The sequence below is a fragment of the Eubalaena glacialis genome, chromosome 9 (assembly GCF_028564815.1).
Source record: "Eubalaena glacialis isolate mEubGla1 chromosome 9, mEubGla1.1.hap2.+ XY, whole genome shotgun sequence".
Classification (NCBI taxonomy): Eukaryota; Metazoa; Chordata; class Mammalia; order Artiodactyla; family Balaenidae; genus Eubalaena; species Eubalaena glacialis.
Genome location: NC_083724.1, coordinates 59,488,149 through 59,511,014, shown reverse-complemented (window position 1 = coordinate 59,511,014; position 22,866 = coordinate 59,488,149). Strand labels below are relative to the sequence as shown.

The 22,866-nt window shown below is 38.0% G+C and overlaps 1 protein-coding gene across 8 annotated transcripts in view; it reads left to right on the top strand.

Moving 5' to 3' along the window:
• Positions 1–22,866, top strand: part of PTPRD (protein tyrosine phosphatase receptor type D) — a 542,415-nt gene that overhangs the window by 487,574 nt on the left and 31,975 nt on the right. For all 8 annotated transcript variants that reach the window (XM_061200424.1, XM_061200419.1, XM_061200422.1 and 5 more), the window contains 2 exons: positions 8,417–8,536; positions 9,053–9,207. In XM_061200424.1, coding sequence (XP_061056407.1) covers positions 8,417–8,536; positions 9,053–9,207 — 275 coding nt within the window. The remainder of the gene's footprint in view (positions 1–8,416; positions 8,537–9,052; positions 9,208–22,866) is intronic.

Sequence of the window (22,866 nt, the reverse complement as noted above, 5' to 3'; positions counted from 1 at the left end):
TTAGAGAATTGACCATTTTTAGCGTTTGGAGGGCTAAAGAAGCCCTTTACAAGTGTGAGGTATGGCTTAGGGCTTAAGGTGGCCATTTGAAAACTTAAGTTCTTTGATTTTTCAAATGCCATCACTCTCCCTCAAATGTGGCCTTGAAAGAATCCCAAACTTAAATCAGGAGACTATTTCCACGGTTGTACGTTCACCACTTATCAACCCTGAAGAGAAAATGTGTAAGTTGAATATTTTCTTTGAGTTTCATTAGAATATATATCTATATCTATATCTATATATATATATATATATGAAGCTAAAAACTAGAGATTTTGAAGGTAAAGTTTGATTGCTGCCTGAAAATGCACAGATCAGGTTAAAGCCTTGTATACTGTGTGACATGAGGTACGGTTAGTGGGTTTTATTCCACAGTTTCCATCATTTTTGCCAAGTCCTCTCAAGTTCTGCAGAGTTCATTGATTCTGCAGCAAGTCATTCTTCTGCCCCAGAATGTGGTCTCTAATTGTTTCCGTGTTTCATAACATGCCAATAAGCACATGAATTGGTTTGGGCAACCACATGGAGGGAAGAAAAAGTTTGGAAAAAATGAAGCACCGGTAGGAGAGCAAAATGTATACAGCTGGGATTTCCACTGCAAGGGTGTTATTTGTGGGCAACTGGGACACATGGTTGGCAAGCCTCACTTGAAGAATTGGAGTCTCTGAGGTAGGATTTGCCAAGGTGATTCCTGGTCCAGGAAGCGCTATTATTTAGTGGGTGATTGTTCACTTTTTTTTTCCTTTATCTATCTGCTTTTTGCTGTTTCTCTTCAACTTTGTTTCCCATCTTGAGGTATACAAGACAGAGGGAACGTGTACACCTATGACTGACAAATTCTTGAGCAGCCTTGATTAGTGTTAGAGGGTGAAATGGCTTCACCGAGGTTAAGGGATATTTGGCTTTCACTTGTCTTCCCAGCCTGCCTTCAGTCAGTTCCCATAGTTGACACTTATTGTTGCTTCATGTCTTGCAAGTTTTATAGTGGGAGTTGATTCACTTAAAGAGCGATTATTGTGGTGGTACTTAGTGCTATAAATGTCAAGGATGGGAGTGAAATTTTGACACCCAAAAAATGGGACATGATTTGAACTGTCATCCAATGTGGACCACATTGATTAGTAGTAAAAGCATAGAATTAGAAGTGAAGAAGTCTATACTTGGTTTCCAAACTCTCTAAATCCCATTTTCTGTTCCCAAGTAGAGAACCAGACAACCCAGTTGATGGCATCCATTGCTAGAGCAGATCAAATGTTTTGTGCATCATGACTTACCTTAGGCCAGGAACAGGAAAATCCCTGCTCCAGTAAATATGGTTGTTTGTACTAATGAATGGAGGTTAGATGCTGTCAAGCCCAAAGGCACCACCAGGCTGGCATTAACTACACTATGTTAATAGTTTAGGGAGTTAAACTTGATGTTTGGCCAGTGGAGCACTTCTGACCTAAAGATCACTCACTCTTCCTATGTCCTCTCCATTCCTCGAATGTCACCATAGTAAATTTACCCCAACAGAGAGTGACAGTGAGCTGGAGACATAGTCACACTTGCTTCTGTGGCTGAAGGCAATTCTGGGCAAAAAACAGCAAAAAAGGAGATTTTGATCAAACGTTTTCTTGTTTTTCTGTAAAACAAATCTTGAGATTCTTTGAAGATTATGAGGTCCTTTTGGGTTAAAAGTTGGCAGAATCCCGTTGAAGATTATAAATGGCAGTGTTATTGTTTTCATTGCCGTTATCGGTTTTGGAAGGCCCAGCCTTGGCCAGTGGCAGACTAATTCTTGGCCCCTCTGGTTTGTCAAGGTTCGGTAAGTTTAATGGAGAGCAAATGCTTTCCAAATGCCAGGTCTGTGTCCTTTTCCAAATAGAACTGGAAGTGCCAAAGGCCTTGAACATTTAATTTCTCAAACTGCAGCCTAAAGCACTGCCTATCTAGGGCAACAGAAACTGCTTTTTCCTTAAGCAACTGTAGGGACGGCAGTGCAAACATTGCCTTTGGAGTCTGCCTGATGTATGGGATTGTTTTTGAAAAGTGGTGGATACTTAATGTATATAGGACCCTGGCAACAAAAAGAATGATACTCATGTTGGCAACCTAAAGGATGTTTGGGTCCTTATCTGGCAAGTTCCACACTTTTGGTTTTCTCTTGTCAACAGACACAGTGTCAGATAAAAGAGAAAGAATCCCACCAGTTTCTTAACTGTTCGTTCGCTTCCTGGATTTTCTACCTTCTTTGCCCATCCCCCTCCTCTATTTAGAATGGCAGCCTACAGATTCTGGCTCAAAACATTCCTATTCAAGTGAATTAGGCAACACAGCCCAAGGAATGAGCTGGACTGCGTGGGGGAGATGCAGCTGTGCTCCCAGCGACATTGTGCAAAGCCCCTCTTACTCTCCGCATTCATGTTTATAGCACTCCCAGGCTGGACTAAGTCACTTCTAAGATTTTGAGAAGTGTGGATTAATTTCTATGCCCAGGCAAGGCAGATATTCAGCTCGTATGCACCAGTATAGTTCTACTGGGTGTTAAAATTTTGAAATGTATCAATACTGGCTGGTATACAAACATTATCTTTTTATTGAAACTTTGTCACCTAATGATATTTCTCAGTGGCAGTGACACTGGAGCATTGCTGGACCACAGGCAGCCATTAGGCAGACAAAGACAGATGCAGACGTGACAGTAAGGCTGTCTGGAGCACCCAGCCACTGCCAGCAGTGATTGGGGCTGAGGGGCAAACTCCACAGACCCAAACCATGAGGGAGGGGTTGATAGCAAAGTGCTATCTGGACATGAAAGAGAGGCATTTCACACAGTTTTCCTCTGGCTACAACAAAGTGCTCGACACTGGAGATATAATGGGAGAAATCATTGGAAAAGCTCAGTGCAGCTCCCTCTGTTAACCCCTGGCAGACACGTTGTCTTATTCTGTTCGGGCTACAGTAAGAGAATGCTCTAGACTGGATGGGTTATAAACAACAGAAGCTTATTTCTCACAATTCTGGAGACTGGGAAGTTTAAGATCTAGGTGCCGCTTCCTAGTTCATAGAAAACTGTCTTGTTGTCTTGTTGTATCCTCACGTGATGGAGGGGTGAGAGAGCTCTCTGGGGTTTCTCTTATAAAGCACTAATCCCATTCTATGAGGGCTCCACCCTCATGACCTATCACCTCACATAGGCCCCACCTCCTAATACCATCACATAGGGGATTAGATTTCAACACATGAATTTTGAGGGGACACAAATATTCAGTCCATAGCATACATCAAACAAAAGGGAATATCAGGTTTTTAAATTACTAAATGGTTTAGAAAGTGTTTGAACAGTTCAACGAACTGATAAGCAGTTTTATAATGTATAATTTGGTTTACTTAGAGAATAATATTTTTCAACTTTATGATTTTATTTATGAAAAGCTATTTCTATGCTGGTAGTCAAATGCTTTAATATCACTCTCATTTCAAGTATTCCATTGCCCTTGATTCTCCTCTAACTAGTGGTCTGCAAAGAGAAAATGAAAAGGGGAAATACACAAACTAGGCAGTTTTGCCGTTTGAAAATAGATATGGCTAAATATTGATATTCAGTAGAGAGAATGACACTATTACTGCAAGAGAAGAGAATCATTGAGATGATCTCTCCTTATTTTGGAAAAAACAGTTCAGCATATAATTCTTCTGTCCACTAAAATATATCCTAATATTTATCTGAAACTTTCATTATATCTTCCCTTATTAAATGTGTATTGATAGTTGTGTGTTAACATTTCCTTTTTCCCAATAATAACCCTGATTTGCATTATCTAATGTTAACATACTGTCCACTCCTTATTGAAGAATCCTCTGCCCAAACGTACTAAATACTGATTTCCAGCCATTCTCAACAATAGTTATGGTTTTCCAGGTATCATTTATTGTCTATTCTAAATCCTTCTTTGGCTAAATAAGCTGGCCCTAGGCAGACTTTTCCAAATAACATGTGGCAAATGCATTTTGGTTCAGTGATGCTGGGACCCTTTGGAGGTATTGGTCTGTCGCATTTAGAATTCTGATGCTTCGCCATGCTGCCATGCTCAATAAGGCTTTGTTAAATTGAAATGAGGAGCTTTTGTTTTCATAAAGTTTTAGGCTATTTAAAAATAAGCCAACCTAGACCACAGTATAGTTGATTATAGAGTTGGCTTGCACATGTTGAGTGCCCATGATGTGCCAGGCCATGTCCAAGATAAGCCATGTGAAAGTAAAAATGGAACTAGAAGGAGAGCATTTCCCTCCAAGCACAGTCAGCAGACCTGCTGGATCAAATCCTACAAGATATTTCCAATAATGAGTTTTTCTTTTGAATATATTTAAATATGTTCTATCATTCCATCAACTTGCTTTTAATAGTTTGCCATGAAAGGGAGAAAATATTCCGTAGCATACATGTAGCGATGGTCAACCTGGTCTTTCCACAATTATAGAGAAATGAAAGCTTACCACACAAGGGGAACCCCTTTGTGATAATAAAAAGAAATATCTCCCCCAAATTCAGCCAGGAATCTGAACTGTCTCGTTCAGTTTAGGCCTCAAGTAGAGTTACGGGGCAATGTTTCTAAACCAGAGCCTGGGTAGTGAGTTCTGCTCCGCTCCTTTTCTACCTCAGAGTCTAGTACATTCTCTTCTCACAGCAGACTGGGGTCCAGGTGCATTAAGGGAGTTGTTTGCAATCTCACAACTACCTACTTGAAAAAACAGGAAATGTAAACACACCTCCATATTTAGTCAATAAGACTGATGGATTGGGGGCGGGACTGCGTTTTTCACTATGACCGTCCCCATAGCCACTCACACCTTACTGTCCATCTAGAACATCCTAAATACATATCTGCTAGGATTAATAACATATTCATTTTTTCACATTCAGAATGTTTATAACAACCACCACAAAAAAAATGAGAACATAATCTACTTAATAGTTAATAACAACTATTCCCATTGGATACCTATTTGTGTTGGCCATTGGGTTCAGAGTTTCAGGTGCAAGATTTTTGAGCCTTACAATAGCCCTGTCGTGCTGGAGATAATCATTCCCATTTTATAGAAGAGGCCACAAGGCTTTGGTCCTGGAAATAGAGAAGCAGCTTACTAGCCAACCAGTGAGACTGGCTGACCTTCCATGCATCAGTCCTGAAGGCCACTTGTAGTCACTTCAGAATCAAATAAGAAAAGACAGAAATCAGTATTTTTACTCACTAGCTCTGGCCTTCTCGTTCTATATACACAAAGGGGAGCCTCCTACACATCTCAGTTCTCACACTCAGCTCTATGAATGAAGCCTGACAAGTAGGAACTCTCTAGAAATACCTCCTGAGATTTTTCCCCCAGGAAAAAAATGGTGGGGGAGGGGAGCGGTTATTGTCAAAAAAACATCTCAAGAGAGGAGAATGGAGCTAGTTCATTTGCATTAACTGATTAGAAAGAAATAACTTCCATGATTTTCCCGCATCCTTTTTAATTTTTTCCTCACTAGACTTCTGACTCGCTCTCTAACATTAAAATCAGAAATTATTTGTTTAGTGTATGGCTAAAAACGAAAGGCTTAAAGGAGTATTTGTCAGTAAGTCTAAGCCCTTAAATTTAGCCCTCAGAACTTGGGGGAAACCTGTGCAGGCTACTCAGAGAATGAGGTGGAGTGAAGAAATGCCGGGGTCCTCGCTACTGAAGGGAGAATGTGTCGCTGTAGCTGTTGAGCGAGCTCAGGGAGCACTTCTAATCCCGCTGCTGAGATTGCATGTGTGCATGTGTGCATGTGTGCATGTGTGCATACATTAGAACGTTTATTTTTTCATAAACTCCCCTTGCGAAATATTTCCTGAGAGAAAACGGCAATGTTTAAATATATTGGCTTCTTAAAAAATGGCTCCTAGTTTCTACAGTTGCACTTAAAACATTTTAGAGGATTTCTTTTAGTAAAGAGTAAGGTTAGAGTACATTATTTAAAATGAGTACAAGAACTTTTGTTTTATTCTTTTAGCTAAAAATGTTCACAATATTTACTCCTTATAGTAATGTTTTGTGGTAATTTTTTTTTCCTAAAGACGCCAGAGTCTAAGCCAAAAATAGTTGCAGTTCTCAAACTTATTACTAGAAGTATGAGAATAATTAGTATAAATTTAAGTTTTCCTACATCTTAGGTATGGAGTGGAATTGTAGATGGAAAGTCACTCAATAATGGAGTCATTTTTCCAGAGGTCACATAAAGGCTGGCTTATGGTTCTTCTTTTCCTTTGCCTTATCTCACCAGAAGGTCTGAGGATAACCGATTCCCAGCTTTGAAACATAATTACATTGAATTGGGTTCAGTACATTGTACTGACCTTCTAGTTCATTTTGTTGCATTAACTTGCTGTTTTAGTGCCCCCCATAGTGGTGTTTGTCCTCGTGGGATTTGACCTGTTGGTTTTGACTTGAAAGGGTTGATGTCCAGCTGAAACTGTTAAATAATGAGTTTGAGTTTCTCTCTTGATTCCTAAACTCAGTACATTGCTGGCATCCCTTCAAATGCTGCAATAAGAGGCCTCCAAAGTTTCTTTTGTCTTTTGCAGCGAGACATCAACTTGACATCTATTTCATGGTTTAGAACGGAGCCTTTGACTTAATTTATGTGATTTTTTTTCCATCTGAATTATGGCTACTTAAATAGTGTTGGCTCTATTAGGGTAGTAGCCTTTGCTAAGTTTGTCCAGATACGACTTGGGTTTTAATGGATGGCCAGAGAACATATAGAGGTACCCAACCCTGGTCTTGCTACATCAATATTCTCCTTAAAGAACTGTCTTTCCCTTGTGTTATTTTTAACTTAGAACATATGGCAGAAATATAAAACAGAAGAATATTTTGTGCATCTAGAAAATGCAAGTCTTTTAAAAAAAATCTTACTAAGACACAAAGTCTCCATTTTACTGTGAACCACTTTTGTTTGTTTTTCATAAAATAGATAATGTTTGTGTGGGTCTCACAGTTGAAATAAAGGCACAGAAGTCAAAGGTTGAGAATGCAGTCTCTGCTTTACTGTGTAACTGTACCTTCTCTTTCATCTAGTCTAGGAAATTGTGTAGAGGATTAACCCTCTCCCTTTTCAGAACATCCAGTATCTAGAAAGAGGCTGAGTCCTTTGAGCAGCAGATGCTTTAGGTGTGAAACAGAAAATTACAATATTATTTACAGAATGCTAGTAATATTTATATTCAACATAAAAGCAAATAATTATCTAGTAATTCTATTCACTGGGCCAAAAAATTCTAGTATCTATGGTAATAATGCCTCATTGCTTTTGTTTAAATCCAAAGATTGTAACTTTCACATATTTCTTTTTCAAGTAGAAGATGTACTTTCTAATATAAGATACTACTAGATTTCTTTACCTAGAGAAATGTATTTTCATTGGCTTCAATTAAGAACTACTCCCATTTTTTTTCTTTTAATGTGATATAGAAAGGGTAAATATATTCTGATCTATGGTCTTACTAGAAAATATAGTGTTGTCTTTGCTATTTTTCATTACACTTTTTAATGCCCAAAGGACACATTTAGTAAATTGGAGGCTTACTGCAGACTTGGAATTATTCTTTGTTGCATGTTGAACTAATTGGGTTGAATACTTTTTATGTGCTTTTGTTGTTCAACTCCACATAATAATTGTAGATTATTCATCTGAAATGAATGGATTTTAAATTATTTAAACTTTGCCACTGCTAAGGGTCACTGTGTGACCCTCTGAGACTTTTTAAAGGACAGCTTTTTTCCCCCTAGACTTTACAGATTTAATTTGTTTTTGATACACATACCATTTATCCTATATTAAAAAATTCTATGTTGTTTGTTATACTTTGATAGATTTACAAATTATTTCTACTTTTCTTTAAACGAGCGTATTTGGAGATGGTGATAGCTCAAGATGAAACAGGTCGTGCCTTTTAAACCTTGATGGATGAATGCTAATTATCTCACCATGTCATTTAAGTGCCTAAGTGTAACCTTTCTGAAATGATTCTTAATGTCTATCCCAGAACAAATTTGTGTTTTCTTTTCAAGTACTCTGAAGTTTCAAATACCTCTCTCCTTATTTTACTCAGCGACAATCTGCAATTTATTTTTCTCCAGGAAAATTGAATCTGTTACTGCTTAGTATTCCTACCAGTTTGAAAAATGTGGTTTACATTGGCATCAGAGCAGCAATTTACATATATTGGGATAACAAGAATGCACGCCAGAAAAAGATCAACATAAAATGAAATGCAGAAAAGCTGTTTTCCTTCAACAGCAACTCAAAGTAAAACTAATAGAGAAATTGATGAGGATCTGCCCTGAATGTGTCACTTGTTTCTTCTAGGTGAAGTGTGACCAGTATTGGCCCAGTAGAGGCACAGAAACCCATGGGCTTGTCCAAGTGACGCTGCTAGATACCGTGGAGCTGGCCACGTATTGTGTTCGAACGTTTGCACTTTACAAGGTTTGCTTTTTATTTTTTTCCCTCCCTTTCCCCTTTCCATTATTTAAAGAAAGCTTCTTTTGAGAAATCGAATATCTCGAGGCTTTACTTAAATCTTGATTCTACTGGCAACAATGAAGAATGAAATAATTCTTCCATTATCGCTCAGCAATTTTTCTCCTTGTCTGGTGATTTATCAGTAAATATGGAACTCTTGCTCTGAATGAAAGTCTCAGCAAATGAAGAATAGGTGAAGAAGAACTAGTTCTTTCTGTAAAATATAACAGGAGTGCTCCTGATAGTTAAACCTGAAAAATGAATGCTTCTCACCTAGGAATTTTGTCTTCCTGAGCAAATATTTGTCATTTACAAATAGCTTGAGGTTTATAACTCCAAAGAGTGTGTCTTCCCAAAGGATATAGGGTAGGGGAAGGAACTAAGATAGCACATCTTTGTGTTACCTCTTGCATGTTATTATTCATCATTAAAACCTGAGGCTAGGAACACAGAATTTCAGCCAGTGTTCCTACTTCACAGAATGGTTCAAGTGAGAAGAGAGAAGTAAGACAATTCCAGTTCACCGCCTGGCCTGATCACGGTGTTCCAGAACACCCAACACCTTTTCTAGCTTTCTTACGGAGAGTCAAAACCTGTAACCCTCCTGATGCAGGTCCGATGGTTGTGCACTGCAGGTAAGAACCTCTGAGAGCATTTTTCTCGCAGTCAGAAGGTTTGTGGGGAGACAGAAAACAGAACGATGCCTCATTGGATATTCTGTTTCCAACCTCTTGATACTCTGGGATAGCAACTGCCTTCATAAAGAATACAGGTAGTCTTTTTTGGTCAAATGAGGCCTCTACTAACATTAATAGGAAGGATTTGATACAGTGCATACGCCCCCTGGGAGATAAAGGCAACTATGATCCATGGTATTTTCTCTTTAGAGCAAAAATAAATATATTCTTTCAAAAAATATATATGGAAAAAAAAAAATATATATATATGTATGAATTGTTTGACAGGCTCTTGTGGGCTGGGCTGATACAACCTTTTTACTATTTATAGGGAAAAAGTGCTGAACAAAATATTGATAATATTATAAACATACAAGCTTAGAGAGATAATTTCTTACTGCGTATTAGTATTATCAAGTCACATATAGAAAATATACTATTTTGAGCTTTAAAATTTTATTTAATAAAATATATACGAAGATCTATAGTTCGGAAGAATTTATTTTATGTACTTGGAGGTAATGAACCCATATTTCTCTTGAAATGTATAATTTATTATTTTGTACTTTTAATTCTAACATTCTCTATATCATCGCTCAGATTCTACTATATATGTGTTCATACATTTTTAATACTAAACTGATTTCTTCTAGTTTCCTGGATTCCTCTCAAGTATCATTACTAACAGATTATTAAAGATATCTAGTCAGATTCTGTTTATTACTATATAAATTACGGTTCATGTAACTTCATAAGACTCTTTTGTAACCTAAGTAATTCAAATATGAGAGAACACGGCTTCTTGCACAGATAAGTAAATTTATAGTTTGGAAGTACATAAAAGAGGAAAGGAAGCATCTATCATAAACCACTTCTATCATTACTTAATAGTATAACTTTCATTCACATCCCATATTATACTATAGCATAATGTAGTAGATCTTAGAAATAGGGTCTATTTTTATAAAAAGTTGGGGACAATGGATGGATCAGAATAAAAGCAATAAAATTCACCTGACTAATCCATGCTAGAGGGGTAATTGTTAAACAATGGCCTGGCAAATTACAAGCAAGATAATGTTTAATTTCTCTTTTCCAGCATTTTTCCCCAACAAAAACAAATAATAACCTTACCTTATATTCATTGAGTATTTTACAAATTCCAAAGCACTCCCCCACGCTTTACTGTGTTTGACATTCTTAACAATATGTCAGGTTGAGAAGAGAACATAAGAGAGGCTACAGGGTTTGATTCAAGTAAGATAGCTGAGAAGTTGGAGGTACAATCAGCCTCACCTTACAATCAAGTTCTCGCTCCTCTTTAATCAGGACAGGGGCCTTTGAGGACCTGCCACTATGTTGCAGTTTTCTGCATGATTCTGAAACAGTATAAATTATTGTTATTAACTTGAGCAAATTATCATTAATTGAACAAATACTTTTGCATCATGAAATCAGATTTCTGGTTGGTTTCAGCAGGCAGTCTGTGTACTCTGTTATACATACTTCTTTGCAGACCTCAAAGAGCCACTGAACCTGGTTACATGGTGCCCCTCCTCAGCACAAAATCAACTTGATTATGAAGTTCACACATGAAATGGTTTCAGATGGAGTTTGGGCATAGGAGAGAAAACGGAGAGTTTGGCCTCACTCAAGAAATGTTGCCTTCATATGCCTACTGGCAAAAATGCAATTCACACAGATGCATACATGCATACACACAGATGTATGTGTGTTTATGTACATACACACAAATACATATACATTTTATATATATAAAATAATAGGAACAAAAATTAGGGAAACCTAACTTGGAAGTTTTCATTGAAAAGAAGTGTTATGATATTTGCACTGTATTTTGAAATATAGTACGTTCCCTCTTTCAAAATGTGCTTCCCACTTCTATAAATGAAAGTGGAGGCCCTGGAAAACTAAAATAAATAGAATGATAATTTTAAAAATTCAATTTGCCCTCTGTTGATCATAAGCAAGGTATAAGGCTTTATGATAGGTACTTGGAGGGCTCCAAAAAACTTTGCAAGCAAGTAGGAGAGATAAGATAGCTATAATGCCTTATTTTGAGAAAATACATACTCTCCCCCCAACACACACCCCGATGTTATGTTAAGCCACCTGGACTCACCTCAGAGATACAGACAACTCAGGAGAAATAAAGAAACAAAGATTAATGTGCAGAGCTAATAGCTGCTGACATTTGGAAGTGCTATGCCTGAGGCTCCAGAGAAGCTAGTATTGAAACAAACAACAGAAGAGTTGGTATATTGGTGGAAGAAATTCGTTAGCCACTTTGAAACAGTGAAGGAAAGATGCAGCATAAGCTGAGCTCTGGGAAACGATCTGTGTTCACCCAAAGGTAACCTCACATGTCTGGTAAGAAATCTTGGTCTCTTTGAGAGAGGCCGCATCCACACTGCCAACTTCCAAAGCATCCCGAATCTTTGACTTGGTTACCAGTATGTTAAAACCCAAGAGCATAATTTTTCTGACAGAGTGGCAGTGGACAGTCATTTGAGATAACAACTGCTCCTGTGGTATCCCAGAAATGCTGGTTTAAAAATCATCTCTAAGCAGGAAGGAAAGTAGGCAGAAAGTGACACTAGCCATGTCACAAAGGGATCCTGATTAGTTACCATGATCATGTTGCAGATAATCACAGAAAATACTCTGGAGTTTAAACACTGCATTTCATGTTGTGATTTCTCTTATGATGGACTTGAATTTTTTTCTCTGTAATGAAGAAGTAGGGACAAAGTCAAAGTAAGTCTAAGCCTTCTGCCAAACAGATCCTGTGACAAAGGAAGAGTTTCTAAAAGAAGTCTGGTGGTAGACAAAAAAAAGAGGATGGGACTGGAAAAAGAGAAAATTCATTTTCCTCCAATAGTTTTGTCTTAAGCAATAAACGTGACAGGACTAAAAAGCCATTATGAATAAAAGAAATTCTAACAATCAATAATAAATAAGAGTCATGAGAATAGACTAGTGCAACAAGCAGAGACAAGACCTTGGAAGGTCAAGGAGAAGGACAGAGTCTACCACATTCCTAAAAGAGGGAATGTCTGTTTCAACAGACATAGGAGAAAAGACCAACTCTAGCTATCAGTCACTTCATACAGAACATGTAATCTCAACTTTAAGAGTGCACACTCTGGAGTGATAGACTGCCTGGGTAAAACTCTGGTTTGTTCACTTATTGGCTGTGTGCCTCTGGGCAAGTTATTTCCTATCTGTTAGCCTCTGTTTTTTCACCTGTAAAATGGGGTAACACTACTCATAGCAATAAGAATTTGATGAAGATTAAATGAAATGATATACATAAAGCACTTAGGACAGGGCTTTTTATATAGAAGTATGCAAGAATGTTAAATTATTCGTATATTAATTGTTGAGTGAGTTTTCAAAGATATATTTGTATTTCTAACTCTAGGGAGAAAAATTCAACATGAACTTGGATATTATCTATATGACATGAGCCATCCATCCTATGAATAACTAGATGTTTATAAATATCCAAATATTTAATTGAATAGATTTTTTAAATTTAGATATTTTCCATCATGGAAATGCCATCAGCTATTTTACAGTGACAGAGAACATTTTAAAGCTATGGGTTAGAATCTTTTATAATAGTAAATCTGTTCTCAGAAAGACCTGAGAAACCACTGAACTCTTAAAATGATGCTGTTAAGGATACATAGAAATTAACGCTGTGGTTCTTAAGGCCTTCAAGATAAAGACTGAATTTAGCATTACATTCATGGCCATTTATCATCAAGGCTGATCTCGCCCTTCATGCCTCACTGTTCACTCTCTCAGCCACCTCCCACTAGGTATACATTCCAAGTACTTTCATCTCTGGCCTTCGGCAAATGATGTTTATCCACTCTAGAATTTCACCTATATCCCTTTTCTACCTGATGATGTGCAACCCTGATTCATAATCTAACTTAAATAGTACTTCCTATGTGTATTGCAAAGGCTGCAGACTGGCCTCAGATGATTTTGTTAATATACGTGGTAATTTTTTTTTAACTTTGAACTTGAATGCCTTTAAGCTGGCATGCACTAGCCAGTTTTCCAAACCCTCCCCACTAATATTTTTTTTTTTTTTTTTTTTTTTTTTTACACACAACTCAGCTCATCTATTTATAGGAATTGCTTCATCTTGTAGACATTTGAGTCGAAACCCTGGAGAAAAATTTTAAGCTCATTCCCCATTCCTCTTCCCACAGGAAGAACTGAACCTTCTATCCTCTCAGCTCTCATTAAATAGTTTTATACTTAGCCTATTCGGCTGTCTGTGTGCAGATCACACATGCCTTGCAGTCGTAGAGGGCATGGGCTATAGTTACGCACAACTGTATCTCAGCTCTTACGTTGTAGTAGGTGCTCAATAGTTGCTTGCTGAAGTTAATCAGATTCCATATGGTGTTTCAGGAATTTTTTTACAGAAACAGTATGATAATTTCAAGGCTGGACTGGTTTTGGTTTTTGATTTTTTAACAGGAGACTATATTTTTGTCTCCTTAATGTTGGAGTAATTTTTTTTTTACAGCTTAATTATTTTAAATTGCCTTTATCTTTCTAATACCTGTTTCTGAATCCCTTTTTCTACGACTGTACATTTTATGTCCTTTCCCACATGCCCTTCATTCCATGATTAAATATAGACATAGCTCTCTGCTTTTGTGTCAAAATAATAGTTAAGGATATTGAACCCTTAATCGACATCAAGTAATCTTTCCTCTAACTGGAGAGGCCCTCCTCTAAGTGTTTTATGTGTGTTATTGCATTTTCCCCCAAGCATCTACAGAGGTAGGAACCTTATTCTCCCATTGCACGCATACAAAAAAAAAAAAAAGGCCAAGAAAAGTCAACTTAATTGTCTGAACTCTTGCCATTAGCGGTGCCAAAGCAATTATGTGCCCCAGGCTGCCTGGCCCTATGGATCAAGTAAATTCTCCAGTTTATACATCACTTGATGGTCCTCAGCTTCTCCTCTGGCCAACCACGTGGAGGGCATTTCACTTTTAGACTTACCCTGATGACTTGGTCAGCAGAGCCACTCCTTCCTTTCTGACTCCACCTCACGGTGCATATTCTAGCCTTGATTTCACTCTTTCTATATCAAAGGTGATTGCCAGCAAGTGAGTCTCTTCTACCACTCAGTCATTTTAACATAATCACAACAGCTACCAATTACTGAGCCATTACTATTTTCCAAGCAACACTAAGCACTTAAGTGTTCACTCATTTAATCCACAAAACAATATATTTTACTTGTAAAGCACATTTAAGCACAGGGAGGTCATAGGTGATTTGCTCAAGGTCAAACAGCTCATAAATTGAGGACTTATTTCAAAGTCCATGACCTGCTAACCCACCATTATATCCAGTTCAGACTCTTTTTGTTGCAGAAAGTACCTTAGTTCCTTACGTATAACGTCTTACAACATATTTGTTGACCACATGGTTGTCAGGCAGATATTTGCCACTGTCTCTTTACAAATATCTACTCAGTGCTAGAGACATGCAATATTTTTTCTCCTTATTTATAAAATTTGGTTTTGAAAGAGACTAAGGAAGAGAAGTTTCAGGCTATGTATTTTCACAGACGTTATACTTTACATTTCCCCATATTATTTCAATCTTCCTCTTAGAAAATAAAGACACTTTGTTTCTTTTTTTTTTCCTTTTTGAGCCCTATTCTTTGTGTGTGTGTGTGTGTGTGGTTTTTTTTTTTTTTTTTTTTTTAGAATTGGTGGTTTATATTCTACTAGTACCAAAGGGATACAACAACCAATTTGCTAAGTAGTTGCTTCTTGGTAGGAGTGAATAAATTGGGATGAAGCTATAATTTCATTGAGTCAATTATAAAACCTTGACTCATGATACTAACTGCGAGTCACATTAACCCCTTTTAGGACCAGGGGAATATATTTTCGTCATAGGAGATATGTATTCATTTATGAATAAATGTGAAAGAAGGATAGATCAAGACCCCCTACTCCTGCATCTGTCTTTTAAATGAAACAATCCCAAGGGGAGTAAAATAGATCTTCTGAGGGTAATTTAAATATTTTACATCATAGAATCAAACCAGTCTTCAAAACTGAAAGGAACAGGAACTGTGGGCCAGAAGTAGATAATGTCCTAGAAGCATCAATGGGCCACTAGGGGTGACCCGGTAAAAATCAAATGACAATTTGGGGTTGGAAAGATTCCCAAGATCTAATCTTCATAATATTTTTTGACTTTATAGGTGAAAGCAGAACCAAGAAACTACTTAGATCATATTCATAGTATAACCACTTACTCCTAATTCCAGCCCAATATTGACAAAAATAGCCTTTTCAAGGTCAAGGGATTTTGGAAAGAATTGCATATGAGCATAAAAATAAAAGACCTGTGATCCAGAGGAGCTAAGAGTGCTGTGGAAAATTGTTTAATGCATTTTTAACCATTCATTCTAAATTCCATCCTTTATTCTTCCCAATGTTCCATTCAAATATCTCTTTAGATCAAAGACCATAAGTATTGCCAAAGCATGTGATAGTTTTGAGATGCTGACAAGTGTGAACCATAGACCCATATTTTCCTTAAACCTGGGATTCGTTTTCATGTCTAAGTTAAGTAATAAGAAAAGCTAGCCTTCTACAGATGAAAGACTGGATTGTTTAAAGTACCAACATCTCTGGATAAGAAAATGGATGGAATATACAAATTATGTCCTTATTTATGGAAATATTTTAAGGAGAGGAGAAATAATTATACCTTGTGGAAACTATTATGCCCGGTTCTGTTCTTATATATCAATAATTCTGCATAAAAAAAGCAAATTTTTAGTTTATGAAACAACATGATGATACAAAACAAGAGGCCAGATCTTCAACATTCTGATGGCAGAATCCTATAAGAGAAAAATGCCTTACCTCCACTGAAATAGTTTAAAAGTAATTGACTCAAAAGAAAACATTAAAAGAAATTACACAGTGGCCCCCATAGATGTAAAATTTAAAACACACACTGAAGGAGTTTGGGGTACTGGCTGTCTGGTGAAATGGAAAATTTGTTTGGAAAAAAGCATTATAAAGGCAGTAGAGGAGAGGTGAGACCAATATTATAAGAAACTAACTTCAAAGTCATATATTAGATCTATAATATGAAAAATCCCTTCCAGGGCAACTGAGAAACTATCACCTTCCCATTCTCATTCCATCCCCAAGAAGGGCAACCAAATCACTTTTGTGTAGGAATATGACAATTTAAGAGCATCTTCCCACCATTTATTGGATTTAATCCTTATAAGGAGAATGGTAGGTTGCATTATTACCATCCTCACTCTACAGATAAGGAAACTGAGACTGAAAAGTCTCAATTTGCTATAGTGACTTGCTGTAGACCACATTTTTAACTAGTTTTATGATTCAAGGGGTGAGAACCCATGTTTTATGATTCAAGGGCTTCTCCTCTTACCTTCACTGCCATTCTCCATTTTGCTCAGTTTATGTCATACACATGAAAGCAGACCTGTCCTCAGCCAATAACAGAGCTGGTTTTTAGCAGACCTGAAAGCCCCTTTGGGGGCAGCACTGCACAGTGGTGAAGACTGTGCACTTGAAATCAGCTTTCTAGAGTTCAAATCTCAGCTGCACCATTTACTACATCTCTGACCTTGGGCAAGTTAATTAACCTTTCTAAGCCTTGACTTCTGTTCAGTAAACTGGGGATAATAGTAGTATGTCCTTTGTAGTATTGTTTATAAAGATTAAATAAGATATGTCTACAGTGATAATTAGCCAGCTATCAGCCCCATAGAAGTCAATAAATGTTTATATTTTTTGATGTTTTTATTATCATTAAAACACATTACGTGTTTTACCTCACATAAAATAGGTGGTTGTTTAAATTGGCTTTATTATTAGAAAACAACAAAGAATACTATCAAACAACAAAGAAGAAATGTGAGCTTGACTTCTATGTAATTTGTGATTTAGAAGAATAGAAAATGAATGCGTGTGTGTGTATTAACCTAGAAAGTGAGTAGCAACTAGAATATTTAACACTTTAAAAATGCATAAGTACTGTAATAATTATTTAATTGAACTGAAAAAAAAAATTCTTATTAGAACGGATTGTTACTGTAAGACCAGTTTTCTCAACCTCAGCACTGTTGACATTTGAGTCATGAAACTTTTGTTTTGAGGGACTGTCCTGTGCATTGTGGGAGGTTTAGCAGGATCCCTGGCCTCTGCCCACCAGATATCAATAGCACCCTCCCAACAGCTGTGACAATCAAAAATGTCTTCAGTCATTGCTGAATGTCCCCTTGGGGGCAAGGTCACCCCTAGTTGAGAACCACTGCTATATGGCAATGAAACTGATTTTTGATTGTGGCAGAATGTATGCATCCAAGTGATAGCCCACCTCAAAGCTTTTAAAGCTTGAAAAACCTTCTTTGAATGGCTCTCTTATTATAAGCATTAGGAAAACTTCTCTCTGAGACTTACATTAAGAATCACTTTTTAACTCATATAGGGAACTAAGCTCATTACTTTAAAAATCACCCAATATTCCCTACCTTGATCATCTACCATACAAACCAAAGACTTGGCTCTAGATGTCTCTTGGTACTTAAAAAATAAACAATTCCAACATCAGTAATTATCAGAGAAATGCAAATCAAAACTACAGTGAGCTATCACCTCACACAGGTCAGAATGGCCATCATCAAAAAGTCTACAAACAATAAATGCTGGAGAGGGTGTGGAGAAAAGGGAACCCTCCTGCACTGTTGGTGGGAATGTAAATTGATACAGCTACTATGGAAAACAGTATGGAGATTCCTTAAAAAACTAAAAACAGAACTACCATATGACCCAACAATCCCACTCCTGGGCACATATCTGGAGAAAACCATAATCTGAAAAAATACATGCACTCCAATGTTTACTGCAGCACTATTTACAATAGCCAAGACATGGAAGCAGCCTAAATATCCATTGACACATGAATGGATAAAGAAGATGTGGAAAATACAATGGAATATTACTCAGCTATAAAAAAGAATGAAATAATGCCATTTGCAGCAACATGGATGAACCTAGAGATTATCATAGTAAGTGAAGTAAGTCAGGTAGAGAAAGACATATATATGATATCACTCATATGTGGAATCTAATTTTTAAAAAATGATACAAATGAACTTATTTACAAAACAGAAACAAATTTACAGGTATCGAAAACAAACTTATGGTTACCAAAGGGGAAACGTGGGGGAGGGATAAATTAGGAGCTTGGGATTAATGTGTACACACTACTATATATAAGATAGATAACCAACAAGGAGCTGCTGTGTAGCACAGGGAACTCTACTTAACATTCTCTGATAACCTATATGAGAAAAGAATCTGAAAAAGAATGAATAGATGTATATGGATAACTGAATCACTTTGCTGTACACCTGAAACTAACACAACATTGTAAATAAACTATACTCCAATTAAAAAAAAAAATCCACCTTCAAGGACAAAAATGCGCCACCATTAGGAAATTCAAAAGAACAGGCGATAGGCTTTTAACTCTGCTGCCAAAAAGGAGGTCCAAAAATACTTTTGCACCATGGCAGCACTGCTGCAGTAAATCTTCAGCCTCCAAAGGTGGCTACTTTTAAAAGCCATGCTCTTTGGGCTTGATAAATGCTGATCTTTTTTGCCAGGATATCAGTCACATTGCTTCATATCCATACTTGGTATGAACGTCCTGCATTCTGTCAGTTCAAAACAATAAGCTCTCTGAATGCCCTTAAGTGTCATATGACTCAGTGGCTGTCCCCCTTTTTCAAAATCTAGTGGAGGCCAAAATGAAAGATTAGATGGATAGAAGAAAAGTGAGTCATAATGTCTGACCCCCTTCCCAAGCTTGCAGGTCCTGAAATCCCTTGCTCTTTGATTTTGGGGGATAGATATTTCTGGGATAGCACACTGTGTTTTTAAATCACAGGTTTTATTGAAGATAAGTTTTTTGTGAAATAAGCACTTTTCACTTATATTTTTCTATACCTTTTTCCAAGGGGCCTGTGCAGTCTCTCTCTTCCCATCTCACCTCCCTCTATACTTCTACCACTATCCCCCCTCCAAAAAAAAATCCTTCTCTATCTTTCATTCCACTGAGAGAGGGTCAGTAGTTGAGACTTTCACTGGCCAAAGTGGAGCTTGTAGTGTCTATGGTATATATCTAAGCAGGTAAAAAGGATGACCTAGATGAAATGGGGCATGATTAACTGCGGCTCTTTCATTCTAATGATAAAGGCTAAAGAGCTACTTGTTCAAATTCTTTTTGGTATTTGAAAGGCAAGGATTATGAGAATTATGATTATTACAAGAAAGTATTTTCTCTCTCTATTCTTTTTTTTCAGTTTGGGTTGGTTTTGAGCATTGCATCTTCTTTTTTTTTTTTTTTTTTTTAAATTGGAACCATATTTCTGTTTCTGATACATCTGTGTGTCTTAGGAGCCAGCATCCTTTCTGAAATGGAGGGTATATCTATCACTTAACCATCACTGCTTACAAGTATCAACCCAAACTTAGAGGCTTAAAACTACCACAGCCTGTTATTTCTTACTATTCTGTGGGTCCACTTAGGGCTGGGCAGGGGTTGTCTGCTGGTATCTCCTGAGCTCTCCTTTGCAGTCAGCTAGAAGCGCTGAGAAAACGGGGCCTCTCTGTCCCCAAAGCCGTTCATCCTGGTCTGCTGGTCTCAGGATTCTGGGAATCAAAGGAGAAGCTTCTGAGGCCTTTTGAGGCCAAGGCTTGGAAGTCACATATCATCCCTTCCACCACATTCTTTTGCTCAGAGCAAGGCAGGGGCCAGCTTAGATTCAAGGAGTGGCCCTTGTTTCTTGATGAAACAAGACTCTACTTCTTGATGAGAGAAGTAGCAAATAATGTGTGACCTCATTTATTCCACCACTGAGTTCCATGTTGCTGAACATTATTTACTTGACTGATGGAGCTCTTCTCTCTCCTCTTACCTCTCATCAGCTTGGCTAAGTCCACTGTGGATTTCCCTCCTGAGGCTGGATGAGATGAGCAAAGCAACCCCCAAGTCTACCCCAAAATACAGAGGTTTTTTTTTTTTTAATATATGAAATAGTTTTTTTTTTTTAGCTTGTGTGGTGGGAGAAACTCATACTCTTTACTCCCATTGCATCCTGTCTCAGAAATATTTCCTTTACATCTTCCTGTAATTTAGGATTTATTAGGGTTTTAATAGGCTTCTTTTTTTTTTTTTTAATTACTTATTTATTTATTTATTTAATTTATGGCTGTGTTAGGTCTTCGCCTCTGCGCGAGGGCTTTCTCCAGTTGCGGCAAGTGGGGGCCACTCTTCATCGCGGTGCGCGGGCCTTTCACTGTCGTGGCCTCTCTTGTTGGGGAGCACAGGCTCCAGACGCGCAGGCTCAGTAGTTGTGGCTCACGGGCCTAGTTGCTCCGCGGCATGTGGGATCCTCCCAGACCAGGGCTCGAACCCGTGTCCTCTGCAATGGCAGGCAGACTCTCAACCATTGCGCCACCAGGGAAGCCCCCAATAGGCTTCTTCTTAAACTCAAAAACTAAGGGAGCATGATTTACTCATAGTGAATCATAGACCTGGAAAGGACACTTCAAGCCTCCCAGACACTCTCCCTCCGTTTCTCCCTCTGCATCCTCTCCTCTCTATCCCTTCCCACCCCCTTCCCTTCCCTCGCCACTCCTCTTTAATTTCAGAGATAGGAAAATAAAATGAGGACCAGGAAAGTTGACAACTTTCCGATAGACTCTTGCTGGACTCAAGTCTACTGACTGCTGGTCCAATATGTTTCCCAGTGCATTACAGTCCTTTTAATTGTGTTCAGATTAGTTTGATTAAGGAGTCCCTAACATTTTCTAGCTAAATTAGGAAAATAGTCACCTGTATAATGGCAGGAGGCGCTATGGTTGGAACCAAGATGATCAGAGCAGATAACTTTGATGCATAAGAGCCAATTAAGTATCACAGATCTTTACAATTATGACCGATTGACAAAAGGGCTAGTGCATAGCTGGGGAGTACCCTGAATGTGCTGGGCACCCAGGTGGTCAGTAAGGCCAGGGCAGCAGAAAATGGTAGAGCAAGGCCAAGAGAGAGCAGGAGAGAATGTCAGAGAGAAACTCATCCTGCTTTGCAGTGATGCCTGGAGCCGTGATGGTGGAAATCACTTCAGGCCACTAAAAATGACTTTACATGCTGTCTTGGCAGCCCTGCTCTGGTTCGCAGTGGCTGCTTTGTGTATGTGCTGCTCCCATTGGAGCTCTAGCCTGGCTGTGCCGTGGCAGTAGTGTGAGCTTTTATAGTGGCCATATGCCTGGGAGGCTCATCATCTACAATTTCCTCATTCCAGGCTCCAGCCAAGTACCGCAGATGCTATTGTTACCTCTTCTATTGAATTAAAGTAGGAAGCAAAGAGAGAGAGAAATTTGTCAATATTGTTTTTCTGCTGGAACCGAAATAAAAACTGTGTGTGGTATATTGTCCGATAGCAGCCCATGTGCCAAATCCCCATTTTGTGTAACACACTTACATAAGATAAGAATCTGCCCTTATGTTTCTTAATATAATGTAAATGACCTTCTTCCTTCTACTGTAGATGTGTTACAATTATAGCCATTCAGACTTCTCAGCTTGGATCTGTGCTGTTTATTGCACTTGCAAACCCTTTGCCTCGGACCATGCCATCTGCTGGGATCACTTGTGTTTCCTTCACACACTCACAGGGTTTGCTTTGTGCCCGAAATCTAACTGTGCAAAACTCTGAAATCTTTCATATAAATAAACAAATGTTTAGCAAGTATTTTTAAACCCTTTACTTGACAAGTAGCATTAGCAAGGTACATTTGCATTTCTAAAGTAAGTACAGCTGCTGAGAGAATTTCTTGCTGCAGAAACGTATGAAGTGACACCAAAATCAGAAGAGAATCCCTTTTGAAATAAAAGCCTGCATGGATAAATGATCTCTGTGCTGAAGACAAACTAAATGATAATAAATTAAGCTAACAAAAAGGTTCTTTTTGGACATAGGACATACCTGGTTGGGGGTAGGAGGATAGTCTTAAGACTCTATGTCACTGGACACCCACCCCATACTATCCTATCAAAACTTTCTTTCAGCCCAAATATGAAACTGATGAGCCTACAAAGCCCCTGTTCATCTCCTCTATATTTCTCACTGCTGTGCTCTCATCAGCCTGGTTAGGTACAATATGCATTTCCTTCACAGAACGTGATAAGAAGAACAACCCCCCCAACTGTAACCCAAAATACAGGTTCTTTTGTCAATCTATGAAATAAGTAAGAAAGCAGACGAAAAGGCCATTTAATTTCTTCCAGAACTGCTACCTGATTTTTTGCCATTGTCTCCTAGCTTTTTATTTTCTAATTTGTTTTTTCCTCTTGAATCCATAACTACCCCCAGATTTGTATACAAGAGATGTGGGTTGGAGTGCCTTTTTCTATCTGTAATTTTTGACCTCACTGCTGTGGTCTCTGTCCATAAAGAACAGGACAAAGTGGGCAGAGCCC